This window comes from Pezoporus flaviventris, unplaced genomic scaffold (genome assembly GCF_033815535.1).
Source record: "Pezoporus flaviventris isolate CSIRO_AGI_PZ_B2104156 unplaced genomic scaffold, CSIRO_AGI_Pfla_v1 ptg000031l, whole genome shotgun sequence".
Lineage (NCBI taxonomy): Eukaryota > Metazoa > Chordata > Aves > Psittaciformes > Psittacidae > Pezoporus > Pezoporus flaviventris.
In genome coordinates this window covers 14055004-14079164 of record NW_026892579.1, presented here as the reverse complement: position 1 = coordinate 14079164, position 24161 = coordinate 14055004, and the positions used below count along the sequence as shown (strand labels likewise).

The 24161-nt window shown below is 37.0% G+C and overlaps 1 protein-coding gene across 3 annotated transcripts in view; it reads right to left on the bottom strand.

Annotated features, from left to right (window-relative positions):
* Positions 1-24161, bottom strand: part of MMS22L (MMS22 like, DNA repair protein) — a 91886-nt gene that overhangs the window by 41522 nt on the left and 26203 nt on the right. For all 3 annotated transcript variants that reach the window (XM_061460255.1, XM_061460254.1, XM_061460256.1), the window contains exons 12-14: positions 18274-18393; positions 17649-17872; positions 14864-15373 (exon numbers count right to left, since the gene is read on the bottom strand). In XM_061460255.1, the coding sequence (XP_061316239.1) occupies positions 14864-15373; positions 17649-17872; positions 18274-18393 (854 nt within the window). The remainder of the gene's footprint in view (positions 1-14863; positions 15374-17648; positions 17873-18273; positions 18394-24161) is intronic.

Genomic DNA, 24161 nt, shown 5'->3' with positions numbered 1-24161 from the left:
TTGGAAGGCAGGCAAACTTGTGCTCAAGATAATGAACTACATTGTTTCCAAATTCTGAAACAAAGTATTTTATTTCCTTCCTGAAAAATCAATTTTGTTCTTTATGGAATATCGTGTTAAAGGATTCCATTTGTGTAATACATCTTTTTACTGAAGGAGATTACTTTGGGTACAAAATATCCCCTACTAACATTGTTCTCAACATTGGTAATACAGACAGTAGAGCTAATTTTCAGTCATCCAGGAAGAATGGTAGGCTTGCTAAACTTTTATCATCATCCCTTTTGAAACACAGTAAAATTCACTGTTAGAACTGATAGTTTATTAGATCAAAGCTACCATCAACAATGTCAATGCTGCCTGGTCATGTTAACAGGAAAATGTTTTACGAGTTCTACCACTGGGCATCCATTTAACTTCCAGCACCAGCTATGCTATAAAATCGTGCAGATAATTTATTTGGTGACTTGCGTGTGTGGGAAGCATTACCCAGCAAAACTTCTCACAGTCTGACAAAATGCTTTGATTTGCACTGTTCAGATGATTGAACAAAGAGATTTAAGCAATCACAAACAATAGCTTTTCCCTCCGAATGTGTTAAAAGTGTAATGTTACATGAGAGCGACCTATTGCTTTAAGATCAGATCTGATAAAATGCAAGTGATTGGGTAAATACTACGTTTTAGACTCGCACACATTTTGTCCATTAGGCTGAAGCATTAGTAAAGTTCACATTTACCTTAAACATAATTTTTAGCAATTTCACCACATCACGCTCATAAAGCTTCCATAGTATCCATGGTAACCTCTTTGCTTGCATATAGCTTAAAACATTCATTCCAATTAGGTGAAGTAAACAATAAACAGTCATTCATAACTCCTCAACTTGTGCTGTCGTTTCTTTCAGATATATTCAACAGCCTCCAAAACAGTTCCCAGGTTAAGTCTGCCACATGTAGTTGATGACAAGTTGGTCTGCCACCAAATTCTCTCTTCCCTGCATCAAGACAGAACTGATTTAATTACTCCCAATAATATGCACAGTATACAAGTGCAGGAATCTAATAAATTCTTCCTTAATGCCAACAATGCAGATTCAATATCTTACTGTGTTTCTTTTCAGTGTAAATATACACCTACTACTCTGCAAGGCTTCCTAGAGTTTAATCTATTCTTTCTCTATACTATAAAAAATATTTGCTTTATAATAGTCTGACACATGCTGCAATGTCTTCCAAAAAAGACTCACCTCAGACAGGAAACATGATCAATAAATATTACATCTAATATTCCATTATATTTCATATCAAAACACAAAGGGATGTTGTTTAAAAATTTGCCACACAAAATTTTTTAAAACAGTCTGCTTCTATGGGCCAGTTTGGTACTTCTTTTAATGCCTTAAGATGCACACATTGAGAGTTGTGGCTTTTTTAAGAAAAAGCTGATAAAGGCATTTCCCGATGGTTTTACACAAAAAAAACCCCAACACTGTAGTGAAAAACCAGCATGAGCCTTGGGACACCTGCTAGCTCCTGTCTCTCTGGGACACCTAGTATTCTGCCTGTGTTTAGTATGTCATGTCTTTGCTACACAGCATCACCTACCACAGACAGATGACACCTTGTTAATAATGTCAGAAATAACTGCTTAAAGTTCTCTGTGCAGCTGCTGGAAGAATTCAGAGACCTCACAAGACATGCAGAGTTAAATGTTTAAGCTGGTTCTCCTGTTTTGCTCTTCAAAATCTTAAACTAGAAAATCCCTTGAGTGAGAAGTCAGAGAAAGGCTACCATCCCTTCTAGGGTTAAAAGATGCTTTTGTAAGATTTTTAGGTCAGATTAACCTTTTGCTCACAATAGGGCTTGCTATTGGTTTTATTTTTTACTGTCTTTAACACAGGTGAAAAAAAAAAATCAATATGAAGCGAGACAAAGGGCTCTGGAGGCTCTGGCTACACCAGCTTTTGGTTTGGCTCATACACAATCCTACAACATGCTGAGGCTGGGAAGGATTAGCCTGCTTGTGTTGAGTAAACCGATGATACTCAATAAACAGTTTCTGTTGTAAACCCCTTAGGACGTGCAAAGCCACACTAGTTGGCATTAGACCAGATAAGCTGCCGAACCAGCTGTAATCTCATTTAGACCTGAGCTGATCCTCCTGTCCTTTCATTCCACAGGATCAAAGCAAACCACTGAGGAGGCAGCTGTATTATAGCAGCAGTGCTTGCTGGATGCAGCAAACATTTCATAAATTCCTCTCCTTGAAGCAAGCCTGCACATAATCTACCCAGAGCCAGTTCAATCAATGGATTTCTGAATTCGTTAGTCTTATTATTACAGGATAACTGTTTTCTCCACATAGTGTGGTAGTTGTTGCAAGCCAAGTTTGCAGAACAGCTCTTATTGCTGATCGTTTCTTTCTGGTAATGCGCCTTTGCATTTTTTGCTGTGCCACATGAAAATGATTGAAATCACTTCAATGTAGCATTTTTTAAAAAATTGGAAATAAAACCAATTCACAAATATTCAAATAGGAAGCCTTGAAATACAGTAAATCCTTCCAAGCATAATTACTGGCTACCTGTTCACATGCTTCCATGCATCAGTAATAATGACCAATGCTTTCTGAGCTCAATGACAGCAAATGATGCTAGCAAAAGCAGAGATTATATCACTGTTGCTGCATAAATACAGACTAAAATTACAGATGTGAAAGGAGTCATGCTAAGAAAAAGATTTCTATTTGCCTTTTACTCCTTGTGTTCTCTGGAATCAAAAAGAAGAAATATTTTCATTGTTAAAGAAATGAATAGCACAACTAAATAAAACCAGAAAACCACAAAAGCAACAGGTCTTTTTAAACTAAGCAAAAATGAAATCCAAGACACAATCAAACAAGACTTCAGGGTGCAACATTCAATTTCTGTACACCACTTGGAGTTTCCATTGTGCAATTATAGCTAAAACAAAAATGTTACATTGTAACTTTAAGAGCCTTAGAAGAACAGAAAGTGTGTTCAGAAAATGCCTCAACCACTCCATTTAACACCAGTGAAGCACAGGGTAACACATACTCACAGATAAAGAAAGTAAAATTAGATTTGTAATTTACACTGGAGCAGGGAAATACTATTTTAAAATATTTCTAAGTTCTTTGATTTGCTAATTGTATTAATTGTTAAAGATCTAAGTTTTCTGATGCAGACGCATCGACAAAAAAGAAAAAAAAAAGATGTAAGAAGAATTATGCAGTACAGCAGTGATTTTGGGGTCAAATAACATTAGCGATACCTGGATCACTCCTTGAAGAATGAACAGGAGTCACAGATACAAATTTGGCCAGAAAAATAGGGGTAAAAATAGCAGTATTTATGACTCACTGTTATTTGCAACCAGTGTAAGCACACAATGCACACAAACAGAAAAGATGAAGCAATCCTCACAGAGCAGTGCTCTGAGTTCACAGAGTGCATGAGAAAAATTGGTATTATCTTTGCACGCATATCCTAACCTACACTACACAGATCTATGGGACCCCTGTTATCTGGCCATTTGTGTTTATAATAAGATATGAAAAAGATCTGTCCCAGTAATAAAAAGCTTCAATGAAGTATAATAAAATCAGATGTTTAACACATGCAAATGATTTTTAACAGATTACAGAAATGAGATGTTTAGTATGAAACTTTTTCTTAAGCACTAAAGCACAGATGTGCTAGAGCATGTCACAGGCAGCTGGCAACGATGAACAAAAGGTATTTGCACCTATCGTCTACAGATGTGTAAAAACCCAACCACACATCTCTTCCTCAATCACTTTGAAACCATCTGATGTGTTAGTTAATGATTCCCCTCTCTCCACTTCATTCTTTAGACATAAAGGGGTCCTATTTAACATAATCACTTAACAGCAAAGTGATGGGTATCAGAACCCTAATTCTTCTAATATTTGCAAAATCCGGCTCTTTTTAATAATAATAACACTATGATAGCAAACTGTAAAATTGTGTAATTATACTTTAATTGTATTGTGAGGCATGCATTAATCACAAAGTTTAAGTACCAAGGATGGAATTATAATAATTCTGTAAAACAAATTTAAGCTAGCTAAGTAGGTCAGAACCACTAGCATGCAACAGGAGACCTCTGGGAATTTATCAGTTAACGGCTATTTATGTGCAAATGAGTGCCCTCCAACCCTCCCAAATCCTGTGTAGCTGAAGGGTATTTCTGTTAACCAGGAGCATGCTTAACTGCTGAGGCATAAATTAAACCATTTATTGGAATGATTTTAATTCTTCTCTCCCCCCACCCTCTCTAACTACTCCCTCCACCATCACTAGCAGCACAATTTACAGTATTAATTTACATCGAGATAGGATTGCTGAAGAGTTTTCAGAAATTACTTGTTTCAAGGGAGAAGGAGAAGACGATGACAAGAAGGAGAGAGAAACTTTCAGTAAGAGGCAGTAGCAGTGCTATACTCAAATCTGCACATCATCCAGGAGGCAGGCTATTAGAAATTCCAGAGGTTCAGTATTACAGCAGTGCAGTGTAAACTCCTTCATAATGAACTCTAATGAAGTGAAATTCTATTTTATGTCCTCATAGAACTGTTTAGGATGGAAAAGACCTTTAAGATTATTGGCCCAACCATTAACCTAGCACTGCCAAGTGCACCACTGAAACATGTCCCTAAGCAACGCATCTACATGGCTTTTAAATACCTTCAAGGATGGTGACTCCATCACTTCCCTGGGCAACCTGCTCCAATGACTGACAATCCTTTTGGTAAAGAAACTTTTCCTAATATCCAATCTAAACCTCCCCTGGTGCAACTTGAGGCCATTTCCTCTTGTCTCATGTTCTAAATTAGAAGACAGTGAAGCTCAAGGGGACTGCATCAATTGTATTTTCTGTCTTAATGCTCAGACTTTACACATATCAAAGGCTTTCTCTTGAGATAGAAAACAACAAAAATTTCTTGGTTGCAGGAATAAACACCTTCAATTTTTGAGTTTGAATTGGAAAAAACTAATAATTTTTGATGTCTTAGGAAAACAGATACCTTCACAAAATACTCAGAACCAAGATGTATTAAATTTACACTGTGATGTAAAATGGGGATGATTTACAGACAATATAAATTATTTCTCAACACTTCTAATCATAGCAGTAATTCAGTACAGCAAGCATAACCTCAAGATTCACTTTTAGGCTTATATTTTCATATGCTTGGGGCTTCTTTTTTCTAAGCACATGCACACATTTTCTTGCAAAGCCTAGGGTCCCAGAATAATGAAACAGTAAAAATTTGATTATCCTAACATCAATTAACCATAGCTCCCTGCTACCCTAAACAGGGTCACGTCTCTCCAGTGTCTAATAATTACATTGTAAAATCCCTTGATTGCCTGAATATAATCGCTCTCTCTATGACATATGGATAATCATGGTTGTGCTATAGTTAATTATTATGTAAGAGATGATCACAGTACTTTACTTTCTGATGTCATCTTTCCACCTAATACAAAACTCCACGTAAATGTAACATACTGACCAAGCACACACAGAGCATTTCTTTCCCAGGTCAAGCTGTTTTAGAACACACTTGAATACACTGGGGTGGTATGAATCAGAGGAATTCTCTAGGAGCAAATCTTTAGCAGCTTTAAAATATTTTTAGCAGATACCTGGGACACTTACTGGAGTATTTTCAAATGCATACCACCAATAGCTAATCAATATATGCCTGTCTAGGAAAACAAAGAATACCAATGAAGATATTTGCTTTTATTCTCATACTTGACTTTATGTAAGGAAAACAAGACTGCAATAAGCAGTAAAAGAAAACCTTGTTGCCCTGGCAAGCACATATATACTTGCCTGTTCCTCCCTTCTCCTGCCCCTCAATAAAAGATGACACACATCCCTGGCTGTAGCAAATGCTCCTGCTGAGTGTATAATGGCTGCCGTGGCTGCCTGTGTAGTCCTGCATTACCATATAGAGAACCAGGAGGTTTCTGTTTCTTAACATGGATTTGCAAGCATATACATTAAACCAGAAACTTCATACCACTTCCTGATAACAGCCAGAAATGAAAAAATGAACAGAACTACCTGTCAAAAAGAAAAAAAAAAGTTCATTCCTGTATTTTCAGAAAGAATTAGCACAGCTGCATTATCAGAGCCTGCAACAAGCCCAGTTACTTCTCCATTTCCTACATGAGGGGATGCTGCCTTGATTATGCCTGTACCTTCTGGCCATTGACACTTTCTCAGCATTGCCCTAAGTCTTTAATTAACCCTGATTAGAGATAAACAGGGATTTCTGGTTGTGAGAAAAACAGAATAGACAATACCTTAAGCATTTCAGAGAACTAAGTAAACCACAAACTGCATTTACCTTTCCTTACTTGCTCCTCCCAGTAACATCAGGAAGGGACCCCCACAAGATGATGCACAATGTACACATTTCAGAATATGCTCTACGCTTTCCATTTTATTTTTTTTTTAGGGAGGATAGGTGGCCTGCTATTTTAGGGTCATTTCACATGAGGCACATTTTCACTGTCCCTGGTTTAGCACCACTGGAAAGAAAGCCGAAGTATTTAGACATTGGCAATTAATGACACTTGGACTTGCTCCAAGCCAAATAAATCATGACAACCCACAGCTACACGCCCTGTATCAACTAACTAGCTTCCTTTAGAAAATGTCTTAAAATGCATTTCAAAGTAATTTTCTAGCGAGATTTCAAGACTCAAATACAAAACCACTGAAGACCCAGCACCCTCTTCAGCAGAGCTACTGTGCTGCACACACAGTATGAGCCACCCTCATGCTCCCACCCCAGAAATTCCAAGAACTAGTTGGATACAGAAGCATGAAACAGGTTCAACTTCCTTTCCCAAACAGAAAGGGGGAAATACAAAAAGTAGCTATTTCAGTACTTCACAATTTCTCTTGCTGATGATATTTTTGTTTTGTTTTTTAAAATATCGAAGTAATTCAAACTCTGGTTCTGCTTTCCATTTGAACACAGAGAAACACCCTATAATTCTGCCCACACACAAGCTCAAACTCTATAACTCATTTTCACTAGTTGTGCTAAAGAGTTCCTTACTTTCAAGTGATACCATTAATCACTGATAATACTAAGGTAATAAAAGAAGCCGCATACTAATTGTGTCATTTATGAAAATTTTCTCTTCATTCCCATAGACTCACACCATTTTACAGAAAAACTGTTTGTACTTGTAAGGCTGCTGTTTTCTCTTCCTTTTTTTGTTACAATACCCAGAACAAGCAAACTGGAAGTTGCCTTATGTCCCAGAAGAAATTTCATCATGAGCAAAAGCATCCCAGGGGAAGAAGAACCGAATAATCTGAAAAAAGTCAACTGAAAACACAGAATGTATTTAGATTCATCCCTTCATTTAGTCACTGGTTTGTGTGAGAGCACTAAATTGCTTTTCTTGATGAGGTAGTCCCGTAAGTTGTAGCAAGAGTAGCTGACAGTGGTAAATTACAGCTGTAACAGAATCTAAAAAATAAATTTGGAAAAAAAGAAAGCAATTGGCTCTTTATCCTCATTGTAGCTATAATCCAGATTACAAAGCACCAGTGATGGAGGTGGGGGGAACAAAACCCAAAAGCTTGTCCTACTGAACCACTGAAATGAGCCTTATCAGAGCTGCACAAACTACTACTGCTGTTATATTCAGCACCTGGCAGGGGCTTCCCTTGCTTTTCATTTTCCTCCATTAGGACAAGTATATTCATGTGCTCAGTTAGCATTAAGGATTCTCCTTTGAGTTCGGTCAGATTTCTTCCTCCTCTTTAAAGGTCAACTTTCTTTAAAACACACAGACACAAATTAATTCTACTCTCCAGAGATGACCTCCTTTCACAGGGGCTAGTAACGGAGAGACGAGTACAAAGGGAAATATTTTGCGCAAAGCAGACACATATGTATATAGATGACTTGTCTAACCATTCTTGAAGATGGCAATGGCTTACTCTTGTCCCAGAATATGCACTTAACTCTTTTATCCATCTTAGCGATTCTCTGCTAAGAGAATAGACCAGAAATACATGGGAATAGATGGGCAGAGGCACAAAGTGCACTTTGGTATGCTAGAGAGCCTGAGAACGTTGTCCCGAGCCGGCTATCCATACGCTATATCCTCCTGCACAGACTGTCAGTAGGAGGCAGCATTGACTCTGACAGCAGCAGCTCTGCAACTGCAAAGTATTTGGGAGCTAGCTTCATTCTTCTGTCATTATATAAGCAAGATGACACTGTTCTCTAATCCAGCCAAAGCTGATAAGTACCATCAACCTGTCACTTCCTACATTTCAAATTCTAACATTGCAGCATCAAAGAGTTTTTACATTTCGATTTCTTTTGCTGGCAGCGGTCGGTAGCCTCTCATTCTCCCACGGCGTTCTAATGCAGCATTTGCACACCGGGGTTACTCCCAGCCTGAATAGCAGGTCATCCCCTACTCACTGAGCTCATCTGCGGCCCATGTGCTAGGCAATTTAGATCCAATCAGCCCTTATTTAGCTCAAGAGTAATGAGCAGCATAGTGACACAGACTTAAGCCTGACCCTCAGGACACTGCTCATCAAGCAGTAAAACTGTGACAAAATCATTCATCTTCCACCCGCTGGCAAGAAATAATACTCGCACTCACTGTATTACTTTTTCAAGATATAGGAAAAAAAAAAAAAAAGGTCCTGAATTTTCATGATGTGAGACATTAATTTGCAGAAAGCTGAATTCCCTTAAACCCCCCTGTTGCTATGAGCTCACCAGGGGGAAATAGGCCTTAGGAGACTGAAATGGAATAAAGAAAATTGCTTCAGCTTTCTGTTCATTTTAAATAAGCCTTAAATCTGACAAGAGATATCCTAAAGAGAGAAGAAATATATATCTTGTAAGGTAACGAAGAAACAATCAAAATTAAGAGATTAGAATGCTACTTGCACATAATGTTTTTATTGCAAAAGTATTTCTTTAATATCCACAACCAAAAGAAATATATTCCATATGAATAGCCATTCTCACACCTCGTGTGAAGAATAAAAGAAGGAAAGCTAAGAGGAAAGTTAATATGGGGGAAATAGTTTCAAATGTGTGACACTTCCATCAGAAAACAAATCTGCAGTGTATGTCCTTCAGGGAGCATATATTTCCCTGAACAACTGCAGGGTCCCAAGCAGCAGTTTCTCAGTACACCTGGATATGATTTTACTCTCTTTTTTAGTGGATTTACTCTTTGACAATAGCAAGTCTTGTACTGCTGTCAGGTAGGCCCCAGAAAGCTTACATGGATTAATTTTTGGTAGATAAAATGGATACAATGGATGAAACACAGAAAAGTGTTTGAATCTGTTGAACAGGGGACAGAGCTGTGCATCTTCATGACTGCTGTATGAATACTAGACTTGAGTTTCTTTAGCTTTGGGCATCTACCAAGACTGGCTTTCTTTGTGCTTAACAGTCAGAAGGTCCTCTGGCAGCTTTTGTTGTTTCTGTTTGGTCTTCAAGTGATTCTAGAATAGAACAGAACTTTTCAATTGGAAGGGATCTACAACGACCATTGAGCCCAACTGCCTGACCAGTTCAGGGCTGACCAAGTTAAAGCACACTGTAAAGGGCATTGTCCAAATGACTCTTAAACACTGACAGGTTTGGGGCATCAACCTCTTCTCTAGGAATCCTGTTCCAGTGTCTGACCACCCCCTTGGTAAAAAAATGCTTCCTAATATCCAGTCTATATCTCCCCAGATGCAGCTCTGTACCCTCCCCACATATCCTGCTGCTGGATACCAGGGAGAAGAGCTCATCACCTCCCTCTCCTATTCCCCTCCTCAGGAAGCTGTAGAGAGCAATGAGGCCACCCCTCAGCCTCCTTTTCTCCAAACTAGACAAGCCCAAAGCCCTCAGCTGCTCCTCATATAGAGTTCCTTCCAGCCCTGTCATCGAATCTGTTGCCTTCCTTCTAAGGCAGATGCTCTTTTATTACATCTGAAACACCAATATGAAATTTTTTTTAATCAATTATTCACATGGCTTTGACATGGCCGCCTACCAATTCAAGAAAACAGTGAGAAGTAGAAATGAATATTCTTGCAAACCTGAACCAATGCTAGACATACAGAGGAGCTTTCTATAGGTAAAGTATTAGGTACACAGGTCCAGTGCACACTACTATCTCATTTCATTCCTTTATACATTAATACTGTAAGAGCACAGAATACACAATCAAAACACATGTTGGTTTTAGATATTCAACTCTGAAGATCAGAATACAAGGGACAAAGGTCAAAAAACTTTAAATAAGATCCCCCCAAAATCCCACATAAAGTATAAAGAAAAGAAATTCAGTTTAATTACTAGAGCCACACCTTAAGACAACTACTGTAGCTAAGTACACATGCAGTATTCTCAAAGAAGATGGTAATAAATTACTTTTAAGGATTTAGACACAACAAAATTCTCAAAATGCTGCTATATTTTAAAGCAGTGCCTGCTTCCCATGCTCTAAAGCATATAAAGACTACATTTTCTTTGCACTCATTCAAACCTCAGTTTTATTAATGGAATAACTGAACGTCAAAAAAACCCCAAACAAACCCAACCTAAAAATACTTTAAACCATAGGTTAAAAAAAGCAAACTTTAAACCATAGGTCAAGTTAGCACAGTAAGGTACACTTGTCCCCCAAACATGAGGTCCATGTTGTGAAGTAAAAAAGGAACGACTCGCTTCCTTTTCCCTCACAGGTAAACAAAGTTCACAGCAACTTTCAAGGACTTTCTAATAGTAATTCATTAAGGCTGGGAGACCCAGAGCCAAACTAGGATCTCCTCTGTCAATTCCGTGGTTTAGTCATAGAGTTGCCCCCTGTGCTTATCAAGACATCACACCCTATTAGCTCTAAATGGGATGGGATGGGTAAGAGAAAACACATGCTCTTCCAAACTCTTCCAGACACAGTTTTCAGAAGTTCAACATCAGAAAACACATTTTACAAAGACTAACAGTAAAGCCCCAGGGGGGAGGAAGGGGAAGAAAAGGAAGAGGAAGGACCTTTCTATTCCCATCCTGAGCTTATCTGCTGACTTACACAGTAAGAGAGGGGGAGAGTGGCTTCTTTCAGTCTCAGAAAGCTTCCCACAGGCAAGTAACACACACAAAAATTACAAATTACTATCAATTTCCATAGCAAAAATATATAGCATAATCCATTCCTATAGTGATTTCTCTCACAACCTCAAGGCTAGACACACTCTAACAGATAGAAACAGCCAGTTCTGCTGTTCTCTATGGCCCAATTATTAAACTAACTTTTAATTAGAGACAGGTTTATCTGATTAGTATTCCTGTAGAGCTTATGAATTTTACCAAATTTTCCAATAACTTTTCATGTCCTTCAACACTGGAAGAACAGTACAAATGGGCATAAATATGCCAGAAATGTTTTTAAAATAAAATTGCCATTTCTTACGTTATTACATCTGCGGTACTTCTCATTTCTCCTATGTGAATCAGTGGCAAGTCTCCCTGAAACTAGGCAAAAATATTTGGAGCACAGCAATGATTTTACACCCAGACAAGTACTAGCATTTTATAAACTTGTAACTCAGTGCTAATACTACAAAACCCAAATGCCAGGATAATGACAATAACAGAAAGCTCATGTCAGAGCAATACCAGATTACAATAAGAGACATTTGAACATGTTTCAAGCACTTCTTCAAAGAATAACATATTGCAATGCTACAACCTGCTTTTCCAGGCACTCAACAGATTTCTTTGTGTCCATTTTTACAGTAAGTTCTGTCAAATCCATTAAATGCCTGTATTTTTATTAATCATGGGTTTCTTTTTGTGTCAGACTGTATTCAAATGACTACTGCCAGAGATTTGGAACAAATGAAAAGCACATATGGGCAAGCACCCTGAATTTACCTTTCATTAAAGAAAAAAGAAAAAAACGAAAAAACAACCAAGCAAACAAAAAAAATCTGTGTTCTAAAACACTGCTTAAAATTAGAAAAAATAAAGTGAAAAATTATGTCTGATCTTGAAGCTGAATGCTCCAAGTAAACATAGGAAAGAAGTGCTCTGCATTTTTATTTTGGGGAGTTTCTTTATTGTTTGATGTTTATTTTACACATTTTCAAAAATGAGACTGTATTAAAATACAATCTTGCACTTCATATTGAATCTCACTATGAAGATCAAATACTTGGAAGTGCCAGCAAGTAGCATCTTGTTTCCAATGTTCAACTTGCCACGTATCAAACTCTGATAAAAATGAGTCCTCCTGCCAAGTAACAGTTCTATTGAAATATATGGACACCAAAATGTCATAATGATAATAATTAAAAAAAAAATTGGTTAAAAAAGCTTATTTAAAACCATCCAAACATAGGTAAATAGAACAATCAAAAGCTACCAGTACTTTTCTAGCAGACGGGAAAAATACCAGAAAAACATGGAACAGGTTATTTCAAAACACAGTACTGTAAAAATGGTGAAGGTGGGGGCATCTTTTCAGATGCCTTGTAAGAAAATAGACAGAAGAAAACAAGCGCCCTTTCAAAACCTTGTACGCCAAGTTTTAGCCCAAAGCAAGTTTTCACTGCTATGTTTCAAAACCCTTGAAAATAAAGGTTGATAATGGAAATGCTGACAGACCCTTAACCATAGCAGCATGAATAGCTATAATTAAAGAAGAGCTTTTGGCTACACCTTGCTCTGTAAATGAAAGATTGCCATTTTTACCATACCCTCAAATAAAAGCAACTGGGAAACCTGGAATGCGATTTCAGCAATCCAACAAGATATGTTAAAGGGGACCACTAAAACTATCTGTCATTTTAAGCTTTAAATACTGAGGCATTTAGTTAACGCAATCAAGTTAGTATTTTCATAATGCTACTTAATCAGCAATAAAGAATGCTCCTGTGAGCCATCATCTGGGGTTAGCAGAAAGTGGCACATGAAGTTATTATTTCCTAACAGCCTAGAGGGAGCAGCTTCTCTCTTTAATCAGTGATCTGACTTACTTCTTACCTGCAAATTCCCTGTCATGCAGTTATAAAATTATTAAGAGTGCAGGGTACAGAAAAATTACATTTATGAAAGGCCTACTATCTTATATCTGCCTGGATTTTCAAAACACGAGAGCGAGTGGCATTGAACTGTTTCATCCTTCTGCAAGTCTGCAGACAGACCAGGACTAATCAGTCTGGTTACGCCAATAATAGTTTAACATCTGGTTGGCACAAAGTCATCCAATTCTTCTGAACCAAGAAAGTGATTTCAGTGTTGTTCTATTTGTACAGCAACAGAAGCTTATTTGCAGTGAGTCTGTCAAAGTGAGAGAGAGAACCAGTAATATTTTCCTGTTCCATCGAACCGGAAGATCAAAGCATTTTATACACATTAACGAATTAAGCTTCTCTGTAGGTTGGATAAATAAGCAGGTAAAAGTAACCAAATGTATAAATACAGAAGCTGAAATAAAGAATTGTTAAATACAAGGCTCTAACAATCTCTCTCATACCAATTAGTATTTGAGTGTGTTGGTTAATTCAAATATTTCAACAGACCTGCTTTTTGTAAGGAAAGGTACAAATACTGTCCTGTACCTTGTATGTGATGACCTGAGAAGTCTGCAATGAACTTCTATGCCCTCCTCCCTATCTTACAAGAGGACCACTTAACCCCCAGCTCTGGAGAGCTTCAAAATACTGTCAAGTTATGAAATAGGGAACTTCTTCCACCAGTCTCAAATTTTTTCCCCATTTCATCTTTAAAAACAACACAACAAATGCCGTGTGCTAGCTAATGGAGAAAATGTCAAAGTATTTTTGAAGTCTCCAATTTATTCCAGTAAATACATTCAGTTGAACTGAAATACTAAATAATAAATCAACTAAACTCAGTTTTGTGCTTCATCTTTTTTCAAAAGACTGCCAGAAAAACAGTTGTCTTGGGATCTATGAGCTATTGACAGCTGCAGTCAAACTACTAGACAGTAACAAAGAATCTAGTTAAAGAAAGATCTTGCATACAGGCCTCACTATTCCTGTTATGCATCCTTTCACAGCTCTTTCCACATATTTCAGTCTTGCACATTTGAAGTAATGGAAGATCAATAGCTGCCTCGTAATATCTTATAGAAAAAAAAAAGCAGTTTGGGCTTCAAACTGGAGGACTACTTCTCAAAGGCATCAGTAGACAAAAATATGCTTATTGAAGGGCACTGTGGATGTTGAAAATTGAGCAAGTACATCAAAGCAAAACTGTTTGAAAGTCGTAAAATATTTCCTTATTTCCTATCAAACCTCAGAGAAGTATTTAAATTTCCATAACTGTTGTATTTTATTGCAACCCTGGTGAAAAATTGTAATAAAAAAAAGAGACTGAAAACTAGAATAAATTCAGTGAATAATAATAACAATAAAAAACCCCACACCAAACCCACCTAATTTAAGTAATTTAGTACAGGTAACGATTTTGAAATTTCTTATGCTAAAGATGGTATTGTCTGAAATAGGAGCAACAGGATGATTTTCTAGAAAGCCACTAATTCATTAACAAAATATCAGGGATGTCAAACCTAGTGTCCTGAAATAGTAAGAAAACATTTTTAAGAGTCTAAATATAGTGAGGTATTGGTGGATTTGGAAATTTAACATATATCATGCACAGCACTCCAGAGATTTGAATTTTACTCTATTCCAGTACGAAGCTAATATGAACTACAGTTTAACCCTAAACACAAAACCAACACACCGGTCTATATCCACAATTTAACTAAATAACTTACCGAAGTCTGTCTAGAACAACCTGAAGAAAATTTAGGACCATACTCAGTTCAGCTCCTCGACAAGCAGGCAGCAGCATAGTAAAGCCATCATTTAACAACTTTTCCTCAGAAAGGCTTAAGTAGCAGCTGGTCTCAAACACTTCTTGGACACCATCGACATAGGTAGAAAGTACAGTCCAGAGATTTTGTTTCTGTGTGTAGTCATTTTTGGTTACTAAGAACTCCTTTGCCTTCTCACGGAAAGCATTTGAGAGTTTCTCAGCTAGAACACTAATGTCCATGTTCTTCTCAACATGAATCAAAATGAAAGCAAAATGACCTCTCCAGATGAGAGCTCTTTGAGACACAGTGAGGGAGGATGGAGTCAGGAAATCCAAAAGATCTAACACTCGACTCACTATATCCTCTGTTTCTGCAACAATTGCCAGCATGAGGAACAGGTTAAAGAAGTTCTGCAGCCCCACTTCTGTCAGCTCCTGCATTCTTCTCCGATGGAACTTGGAATAAATCCTACATTAAAAAAACAAACCAACAAAAACCAGGAAAAAGAAAGTTTTTTCTTAAACTATGCAAATTTCTATCTGCTTGATAGACTAAAATTTTATTTCCATGCTTTTAGTTTACAGTTATCCTCTTCAGTAACCCCTAAGTTTTAAGCATCCCCTTTTCCCTCTCCTCCTGTACTACTACTGGAACAAAAATGCTATTTTATTTTCTGCTCCTAATACAAGGTACATGCTAAGTTTTCAACTCCAGGTATAGCCTAACCCTTCTCCCTTATGCAACGAAGTTGTGCATAAAGTTATGAGCAGACTCTCTCTACCTTGTCTGTGATGGGTGTCCTCCACACCATGCCTTCACATCAATGAAACTTAGCCCATAATGGCTCCTAAGAAAGGAAGTTGCCAAGTGGTACCTCTTTGCAACAGCAAACAATTAGAGTACCTCAACTTCTTCCCTAAAAAACTCCCTTATTTCTTTTACTGACCTGGACTGCACTTCTACTGTATGGAGTGTGGACCACAAGTTTGGAAGAAAACAGGGAAACTAAGGTGTTTGGAAAAGAATCCGCTCACCAGCAGGAAGTTATTAAGAAACTTCAAGCTGCATTGCTTATATGACAGTGCTCAAGTCATACGTAGTTGATGGTGAGAAGCACTGCTACTTTGCAACTTTAAAGGGGTTGACAAGAAGCACAAAGCTTTTACACATATCTCTTTTCTATGACTTTTGTTCAGATCCGGACTTTAAAAAAAAATGTCAGCATTCTTACAACAGAGGATTAAGGTGAAAATGGCTTGCTTAACTTTCTGATTTCTGTGTTTAAAACCTTGGGTATACCCTTCACCTTTAATTTAAAGTACATTCCACATGCAGTAAGTAAACATCCATAAATGCCATTTTCCTGTTCTGCTACCTGGAAAAATAGTGGGAAGTGGTGCTGCGGTTATCAAATTTAGCCACCAAAATTTACAGCAAAGCCAATTAATCTTGTTTAATAGTAAATTATTACTGACAGGCATTTACATTCTTCATGCATCAATTAATGCTTGGTTAGCTGCTGAAAACAGAGTTCATCCCAAAATCATTGCTGCAGGCTGTTAAATTTTGCTACTTGTGTAATTGATTTATTCAAGGCAGAGATGATGAATACTGGTTGAGCAGACTGACACAGTGTCTGCTGTCTATTATTATTCCCCCTCTTAAATTAGGGAAAGTAACAAGCTATAATAGCACAAAAACGTAAGTATAATTTGCTTTCAGTAAAAACAGAACAGGCTAATTAAAATTACTAATTACATCCAACAACATGTTTGTTTGCATACAGTTGTAACAATTTTTAAACCCAAACTTTACTGACTCTAGCAACTTGTGAAGTGTACATAAATATTAGGTATATTTTCCCCTTCTTGGAAGAAACATACCAAGTAACTTTGTAAGCAGATGTGCATTCACATGTGTGTCTTTTCTGTATTTGTTATTTGCACACAAAAAATACATAATAAAAATTTGACTGATTTTATTAATGCTTAATAATATTTTTTAAAAATCAAAACACACCCCCCCCCCCAATATTTTTAAGTCTTCTATATCCAATGGGGGAAAAAAAAATAAAATTAAAGAGCACTTTCAATTATCAGTACAATCTCATTATTATAATAAAAGTTTTAAGCATTCAATAAATCTTTGTAACATCAGGATTTTGATTTAGGCCATATATATTTTATAGGGGGTTTTATATCATGACTGAGTGTACATCTTAATTAGTATGTTTCAAAATGAAATGAAAACTCAAAACTCTCACAAAAAATATCATGAGAAATTTTAGAAACCATGACAAAGAAAATGGAAACATAAATTAAACTGCAGGGCTAGCAAAAACCAATCTGCATGTTCTTGGACAACACATGGCTTAAATGCAGCTCAAATAGAGTTCGTCCTTTAATTACATTACCTGTCTGGCAATAGGGTTGCACCACTGCATAGGTTGCCAGTGTAACAAATTCCTGGCCTATGGGACAAAGTAAATTATCACAAGCTATGGATGCCAAGGTGATTCTTGGACCCAGCTCCTGGACTTTGCCACAGCCTCAGCTGGCATCAGAAACTTCAGGGAACAACTGCTTTCTTCAAATTATGAATCATCCTGGATCCCTCCCTTATCCCCTTTACTTTCTCATGAGCACAGTACCCCCGCTTGCTTTGCTGTGTGGCTGGAAGGGCCACATTCAGTCTGACTGACTAGACCTCTTACAACACAAGACAAACTAAATAGGGGCCATACCGTCCTTTAATTTGTTTCCAAGGATGCATGCCATTGTTCTCTGCTTCCTTCATCATCCGTGCCAAAATACAGAGAAAAATGAAGTAACTGTTGCTGGACATGTACAGGGTGGGGACCTGCTGTTTACAACAGCAGCTTTTCGCCAACTCAAACATTAATAAAGAAGTTTTGCTAACACTTGCCAGACCCTTCAGACCAAGCCAAGGAACAGTAAAGCAACTGTTCTAAAAGAATAAATAAAACGGGAGAGATTGTAAGTAATAATAAATGCTAACATCCCAAATGCAATAAGATGCAATCCACACAAAAAAAATAAAAAATGCATTGCAACTATGTGAAAAGTATCTTTACAAGATCTTAAAATCAGTAGTCTTGATGAAAAATAAGAGTCAAAACCACATTGTAATTAATTCTATTGTTACACAATGTAATGGAACATAACATTTAAACATGATTTCTTAAATAAATAGAGCAAATCTAGGGATACTGCCATTTACTAAATATTGTAAATATATTTTACAAAAGTACAGCCATCAAGCTTGGCTAGAGGAGAATCAGAATTAATTACTAAAAATGGGGGACTGTCAACATGAAATTCTACATCTTTATATATTCATATACTTACCAGGTTCTTGCTGTAATAATCCCAGAGTATGGTGACAATAGAGAGGTTCAAGTCCCAGGAACTACACAAAGTTAAACAGCACTGAAGATGCATTCTTAAGTGTTCCTCTAACACACCAGTCTTGAAAAGGCAATAAGAAGTTTATTGTAGGTGGGGAGCATCACCTTGTCTAAACATAAACCTGATACTACCAGACTCTTAAGAATAATTTCCTAATATAATTTTTAATTTAAATTACATAACATTGAGTAAATGCATCTGCTAATACCAGCCAAGAATTACTAAATAAAAGCTGACAATTGCATCCTGCAATCCAGCCAATATAAACAGTTCATCACCATTTCAGGCACCCGTAGAATTGCACACATTAAGATAACAGCCAACTCAGTATTGTGAATCTAACTTGAACATGACTGCATGGTGCATAATCTTGCTAAAAGGTATATGAGGGCATTAGCTAGACTGCATGCAAGCTAACACTTCAGCCCTTCTGTTATGCAAGCCCAACAGAAAGCTCATTTGCCACTGATACTGAGAGAAAGTGCAACTGTGTGAGAGCCCATGTTTGTCTTGATGTTCCAAACAGGAGGATCTTTTCTTTCTGAATCATGTTCCTTCTCAACCCCGTGCAACATGGCTATAAAGCTAACAACCCAGACAACTCTGTATCAAAGCCAAATAAGAGCCTGAAACACTGGAGGAAAGAGGGAGGTTTGCACACAAAAGGAAGGTGGCTCATAGGAAATAAAATAGGAAATGTCAGACAATTTGAACACAGTGAAGTGTTCAGGTTGTAATCATGGATACTGAGAGTGGGATCCATCTCATCCAACTTCTGATATCAGCAAAACTGGACTTGCATGGGAGCTAGGATATTAGGAACTACCGGCTCAGACTGAAATCACATGTTTAATTAGCCCGGTTTAGACATTGGGATAAATATAGGATGACAAGCTCTGGAAGAGCTTTATTGTCTCCACTGGCTATAGAAGTGGTTTAGTGGACCAGCTTGTGTGCAGTTGTCTTAAGACTTTTGCACATGTAAGTCTAACATATCCAGGATAATATCAAACTTGTTCTGTGACAAGAGAAACCCGTGACCTACTTCTAGCTTTCAAATACACCTAAACACTATACAGGCCTGGAATTTCTAACAGCATAAAATAAGCTAGAGGAATAAAAGGGTTAATTAAAAAAGTATATACAGGATGAGTTTTATGACTCAAAATCATAGCCCCAGGGAAGGGAATGAAGGAAACCATGTCTCAGATAAATACTGGGAAATTTTCCCCTTCAGTTCTGATTATAGTGCTGGGCCCTGAACTATGTCCCAAGCTCATCCAGCTCAGAAAATGCTGAAGGTTAAAAAAAAACAAAACCAAAACCAAACAAAATACTGATGCCAGGTGATGGGAAAAGATATCATTGGGTTGTGTTGCGTTTTATTGTTTGTTTGGGGGTTGCTTGTTTGCTGCTGTTGTTTTAAAATATTCTAGCATTAAGTACCTGTCACTTAGCTCTTACCCACAATGCTATTTCTTCCTGCTTACAATGTCTTTCAGCTGCTTTTTCTCCTTGTTTTCAAGGCTACATATGCTATACAAAGCAGTTATAACTTACTAACTTATCTCTACCTGGCTATACATTCATGTGGAAAACATTGTTTGCTACACTTTATCAGAACACTGTAAACAATTACACCAATCATCTACACAACTTCTAAACATGCCTGCCTTCTCATGAACAATTAATGTAGGGCATATAGCTTCTAAAGTGGTATATTTCTGCAACTTGAAAACTGAAATGGCAGTTTCAATTGTCATATGTAATGTCTTGTATATATAATTTTCTAACATACAAAACCCACTGAAACAGGAAAGAAAACTCTTCAAGAGAGAGTTGTTAAAAGATGCACAGAATAAGCGTGCAAATATAATAAAAGTGCCTACGAGAGGTGATGTTCAAGTATTATTTTTATGTATAACATAACTGTAACTATTAAATTAGTAGTCTTCCCAAAATAATAGTATACAAAAAAAAAGTCAGAACCTCAGCCATTTTCAAAAGCTGCTGTTTTTTAATGAATAAAAGAGTTATAAAACCAAAAAAACTGCAGCTGAACATATCTATTTCTCTAGAGAGCTATCTAGTTATGAAGGATGTAAAAAAACACCCCCAGAAAACAAACAACCAAATCAAAACATACACCCCTTAGAAACAGAATGCTTAGTCTTAAAGCTGTAATTTGTGCACAGGATTATATTTAGGATCTAATTCAACAAACAATGACTGCTTCAGTTAAATTAATTCAACAATAAAAGTGTTATTGTGAGCAGCTTCAATTTCAACCATTATTTATCTAACCAACAATAGTTTCAGAAGTTTCCAAAACAGAGATAGTACTGAAGGATTTATCTCAAATTTAATATGAAAGTTCTCCAGACTTCAAATATCCCTGGGATTAATAGATTCTCTCATTGCTCTTTTGCTTAAAATGGTCTCTTGCACTGCTGGATATACTATCAGAACTCTTGAGGAAGTCAGCTTTTAATTTATCACAGAAGGGAGGAACACCAGATATCATCAAAATGATAGTACTATCTAAACACAACATTTTTCTCTTATGACCTCCTACTGTAGTAACAAAATTGGTTTCCTAGAACTCCAACAAATACTTCTGTATCTCCTTTAGAGTAGAATTAAAGAAGAAAATATAGTGAAGGTATAACAAAACTGAGGCAGAAATGAAACAACATAAAGCATTTATTTTCTAAAATGAGAGAAGGCTAATAAGACAGACTGCTATTAGTTCTTGCAAACAAAAAAGCTTTTGATTCTCACTTACAATAGAACTTTGCAAACATAAATTCTTACACTGACAAGCCATGAATTTAGTCAGTTTGATGTTGCCTAGTATACAAATACAGCTGTATAATTTTCATTTTGTAGTACGAACAGCATTGTAAACCAGGTATACATTTCTCATTAGCCCAGTAACAGAAATCCAAATTACAACAGAGGTAGGGAATACCTCATGTAACTAGTTTCCCCATAAATACCCTTTTTTAGTGTTACAGATGGGAGATCTTTCAAACAAGCAATTGCCTTCAACTCTATCCATCAAGAATTATAAAAAGAGCGAGCAGTTCCTGGCTGAGAAACTCACTAGTCTATCAACTGTTTGAAACTGAAAGGATGTATCCAAGGAAGCAGCATTCTGCATTTTCCCAGGTATCTATTATTGTTCCCATCTTTATTTACAGATCACAAGTAGAATAATTTTGCTTCACATCCCCATTGGTCCCCTAACCTGAACAGCATCTTCACATCTTAGCCTTACTCAGAAACAGGCTGACTATATGAAGTTCCTACCTGAAGACAAGGAACTGCAGCACTCCTCTGTCAGCTTCACTTGGACACGAGATACCTTCCTCAGAAAGTCTTTATTACCCACAAATTTAGGCTTATGCTGGATGAAGGTGGGTCACACTGGTAGGGATCACTAAACAGTTTTACTGAAACTACCAATATGCTGTAGGTTTAACACCGGTTACTCATTCCAATACTTAGCTGCCCTAAGAATGTTAAAGCTAACTCCAGCTCCTGGTGATCATCATTCTTTTCTCTGCGACAATGCTACCTTACCCTCAAAACGCAGGTCTGCAACAGTGCCTATCATCTCTCATAACACAGAGATTGAAGCTTACATGAAGAGAAATTGACATTTACTGGTAGGAGAGAGATCACCAATTTACATTACAAATGTATGATCTGCAACTTTTTCAGATGCTTTTGAACGTACAGAATTACGCATACTTGATTTCATCTCCATTTCCTCCCCTTCCTTTCCATATTCCCATTCTCCACCTGAACATGTACAGTCTACAACCTTTTGAAGACAGGGAGCAACAAGCACAAGCGCCTTAAAAGGATGATGGACATAGTATGTTGTAAACATTACTAGGTTTTAAGCTCCCATATACTTAAAAATTAAGTTTCTAACCACCAATTCCTGACCTCTCTTGCAAATGAGTGATTCTGCACTATCATTTCTTCTAACTTGTTTTGCACAGCTATTACTGCGCATAGTATAGACAACAGAGGATATATGCTGAAAAGTATGGCTCAGGTAGGTTTTACTAACAAACAAGCCATGCGTTAGTGGGTAGTATCATCAACACCTTCCTGTTTTTCATTCAAAAGAGCACTATTCTCCCTTTTGCTTTCTCCTGCTTCTCCCTGTTGCATTTCATTGTTGATTTCTTGATATCCCATTGTGTTTCTCATTCTTACATCTTCTGGTCTCAAACATACTTGGAGATATAAAAGGATAAGATAAAAGGTAAGACAGGCCATATGAAGCCAACAGATCAGCAGAGAAGACAGACACTGTCTACTAATGAAAGAAAATCTTCCTAGATGCTGCTAAGAAGGCTGGTGTTTAGGGATAGGAAGCAAGATGCATTTTTTCAACAAAAGTACCTACATCCACTTGTGCATGCACACATAGGGACTAATGCTCTCCAAGGAGCATTTCCTACAAGCAAGGAAAATAAACTAGAAGGCTTCTTAAGACAACTGGTAACAGTTGCAAACATGTCCTTGGCAAATGAGGGTTTGTTTTTATTCTAACAGCGATTGTCTTTAGAAATTAAATCAGGTATTTTCCTCATATTACTGTCTCATGATTGACTCATCCAAATCTTCTGAACTTGGCCATCTAGCTGCCTTGCTAAACTGTCTAAAATTCAATACTTGTTTACCAGAAGCATCAAAAAGCTGTATCTTTTACATATACTCAACTTCAGAGTAATCTTTATTCAAAAAGATATTCACAAGAAAAAACAAATATTTTGAAGAAAAACATTAACTACACGTGTCTTCTTAATGTTTCTGACATTGGTGACATACAAAAAATGCAACACAGGAAGGTATCTAATAAGCTACTCATAATTTCTATGTCTCTTGCCTAAATCTCTCCAGTTTCTCTCACAAATAGTAAGCATCCAGTAAGTGATGTTATCACTGTAGTTTTAATGTATATGCACAGTGTGTATTCAGTTGCATACTGTGAAACCATTCAAAAAGAGTTAACCTTTTAAGCTGAAAGACTACATAAACAAATGTGTTTATGTACAGCAGGATTTTTCAACTTTTTAATACTTTAATGAATCAACTATCCAAACAACTACAAAATATCTTTTTGTAAAAACTATAAGTATTGTTCCATACTCCAGCTTCAACCACAGTTGCTGCTATAAGCAAGGCAGTAGTAATAAAAAGAAATAACTGTTTCCTTGTCTAATTTCAATAACAGAACTTTGCAGAATTTTTTTTCATCTGAGAAAGATGCTCATTCCCTTCTTAAGCGTACAAAAAATTTTATAGGTGTTGCTGATACAGCATTTGCAACCTGTACTATGCAACTTCAGAACAAATTTATAGAGCTGCAATGTAACATATTTATAAGCATGATGAACAGCATATTTAAAAGCATTTTAAAAGGAGGTCAATTCTGACCTCTGGGCCTTGAAGCACTGCATTAACAGTTCTGCAGAAAGAAAAATGATAAGGTATGAAATGAGTGCTCAGAAACTAGAACCTTATCAGTAAGAGCTCAATTCAAGCCTGTAAGACAAATTGCACAGCAAGACAAGTCACCTTCCTGCTGTGATGAGGATATAGCTGAATTTTCAATGCAACTGACTATCACCTTCATCATGTCTCCTCAACTTGATATCCTCACATTCAGTATCTGGTTTACGTTTTCTAAGCATCCAGTTCTTATTCTGAATACATCTTGTCTGAGTAGCCACATACCTACCCTTCCAGGATAATTATCTTCTTCCTTTATCTGACAATTTAGCATCAAGCACAACCACTTTTAA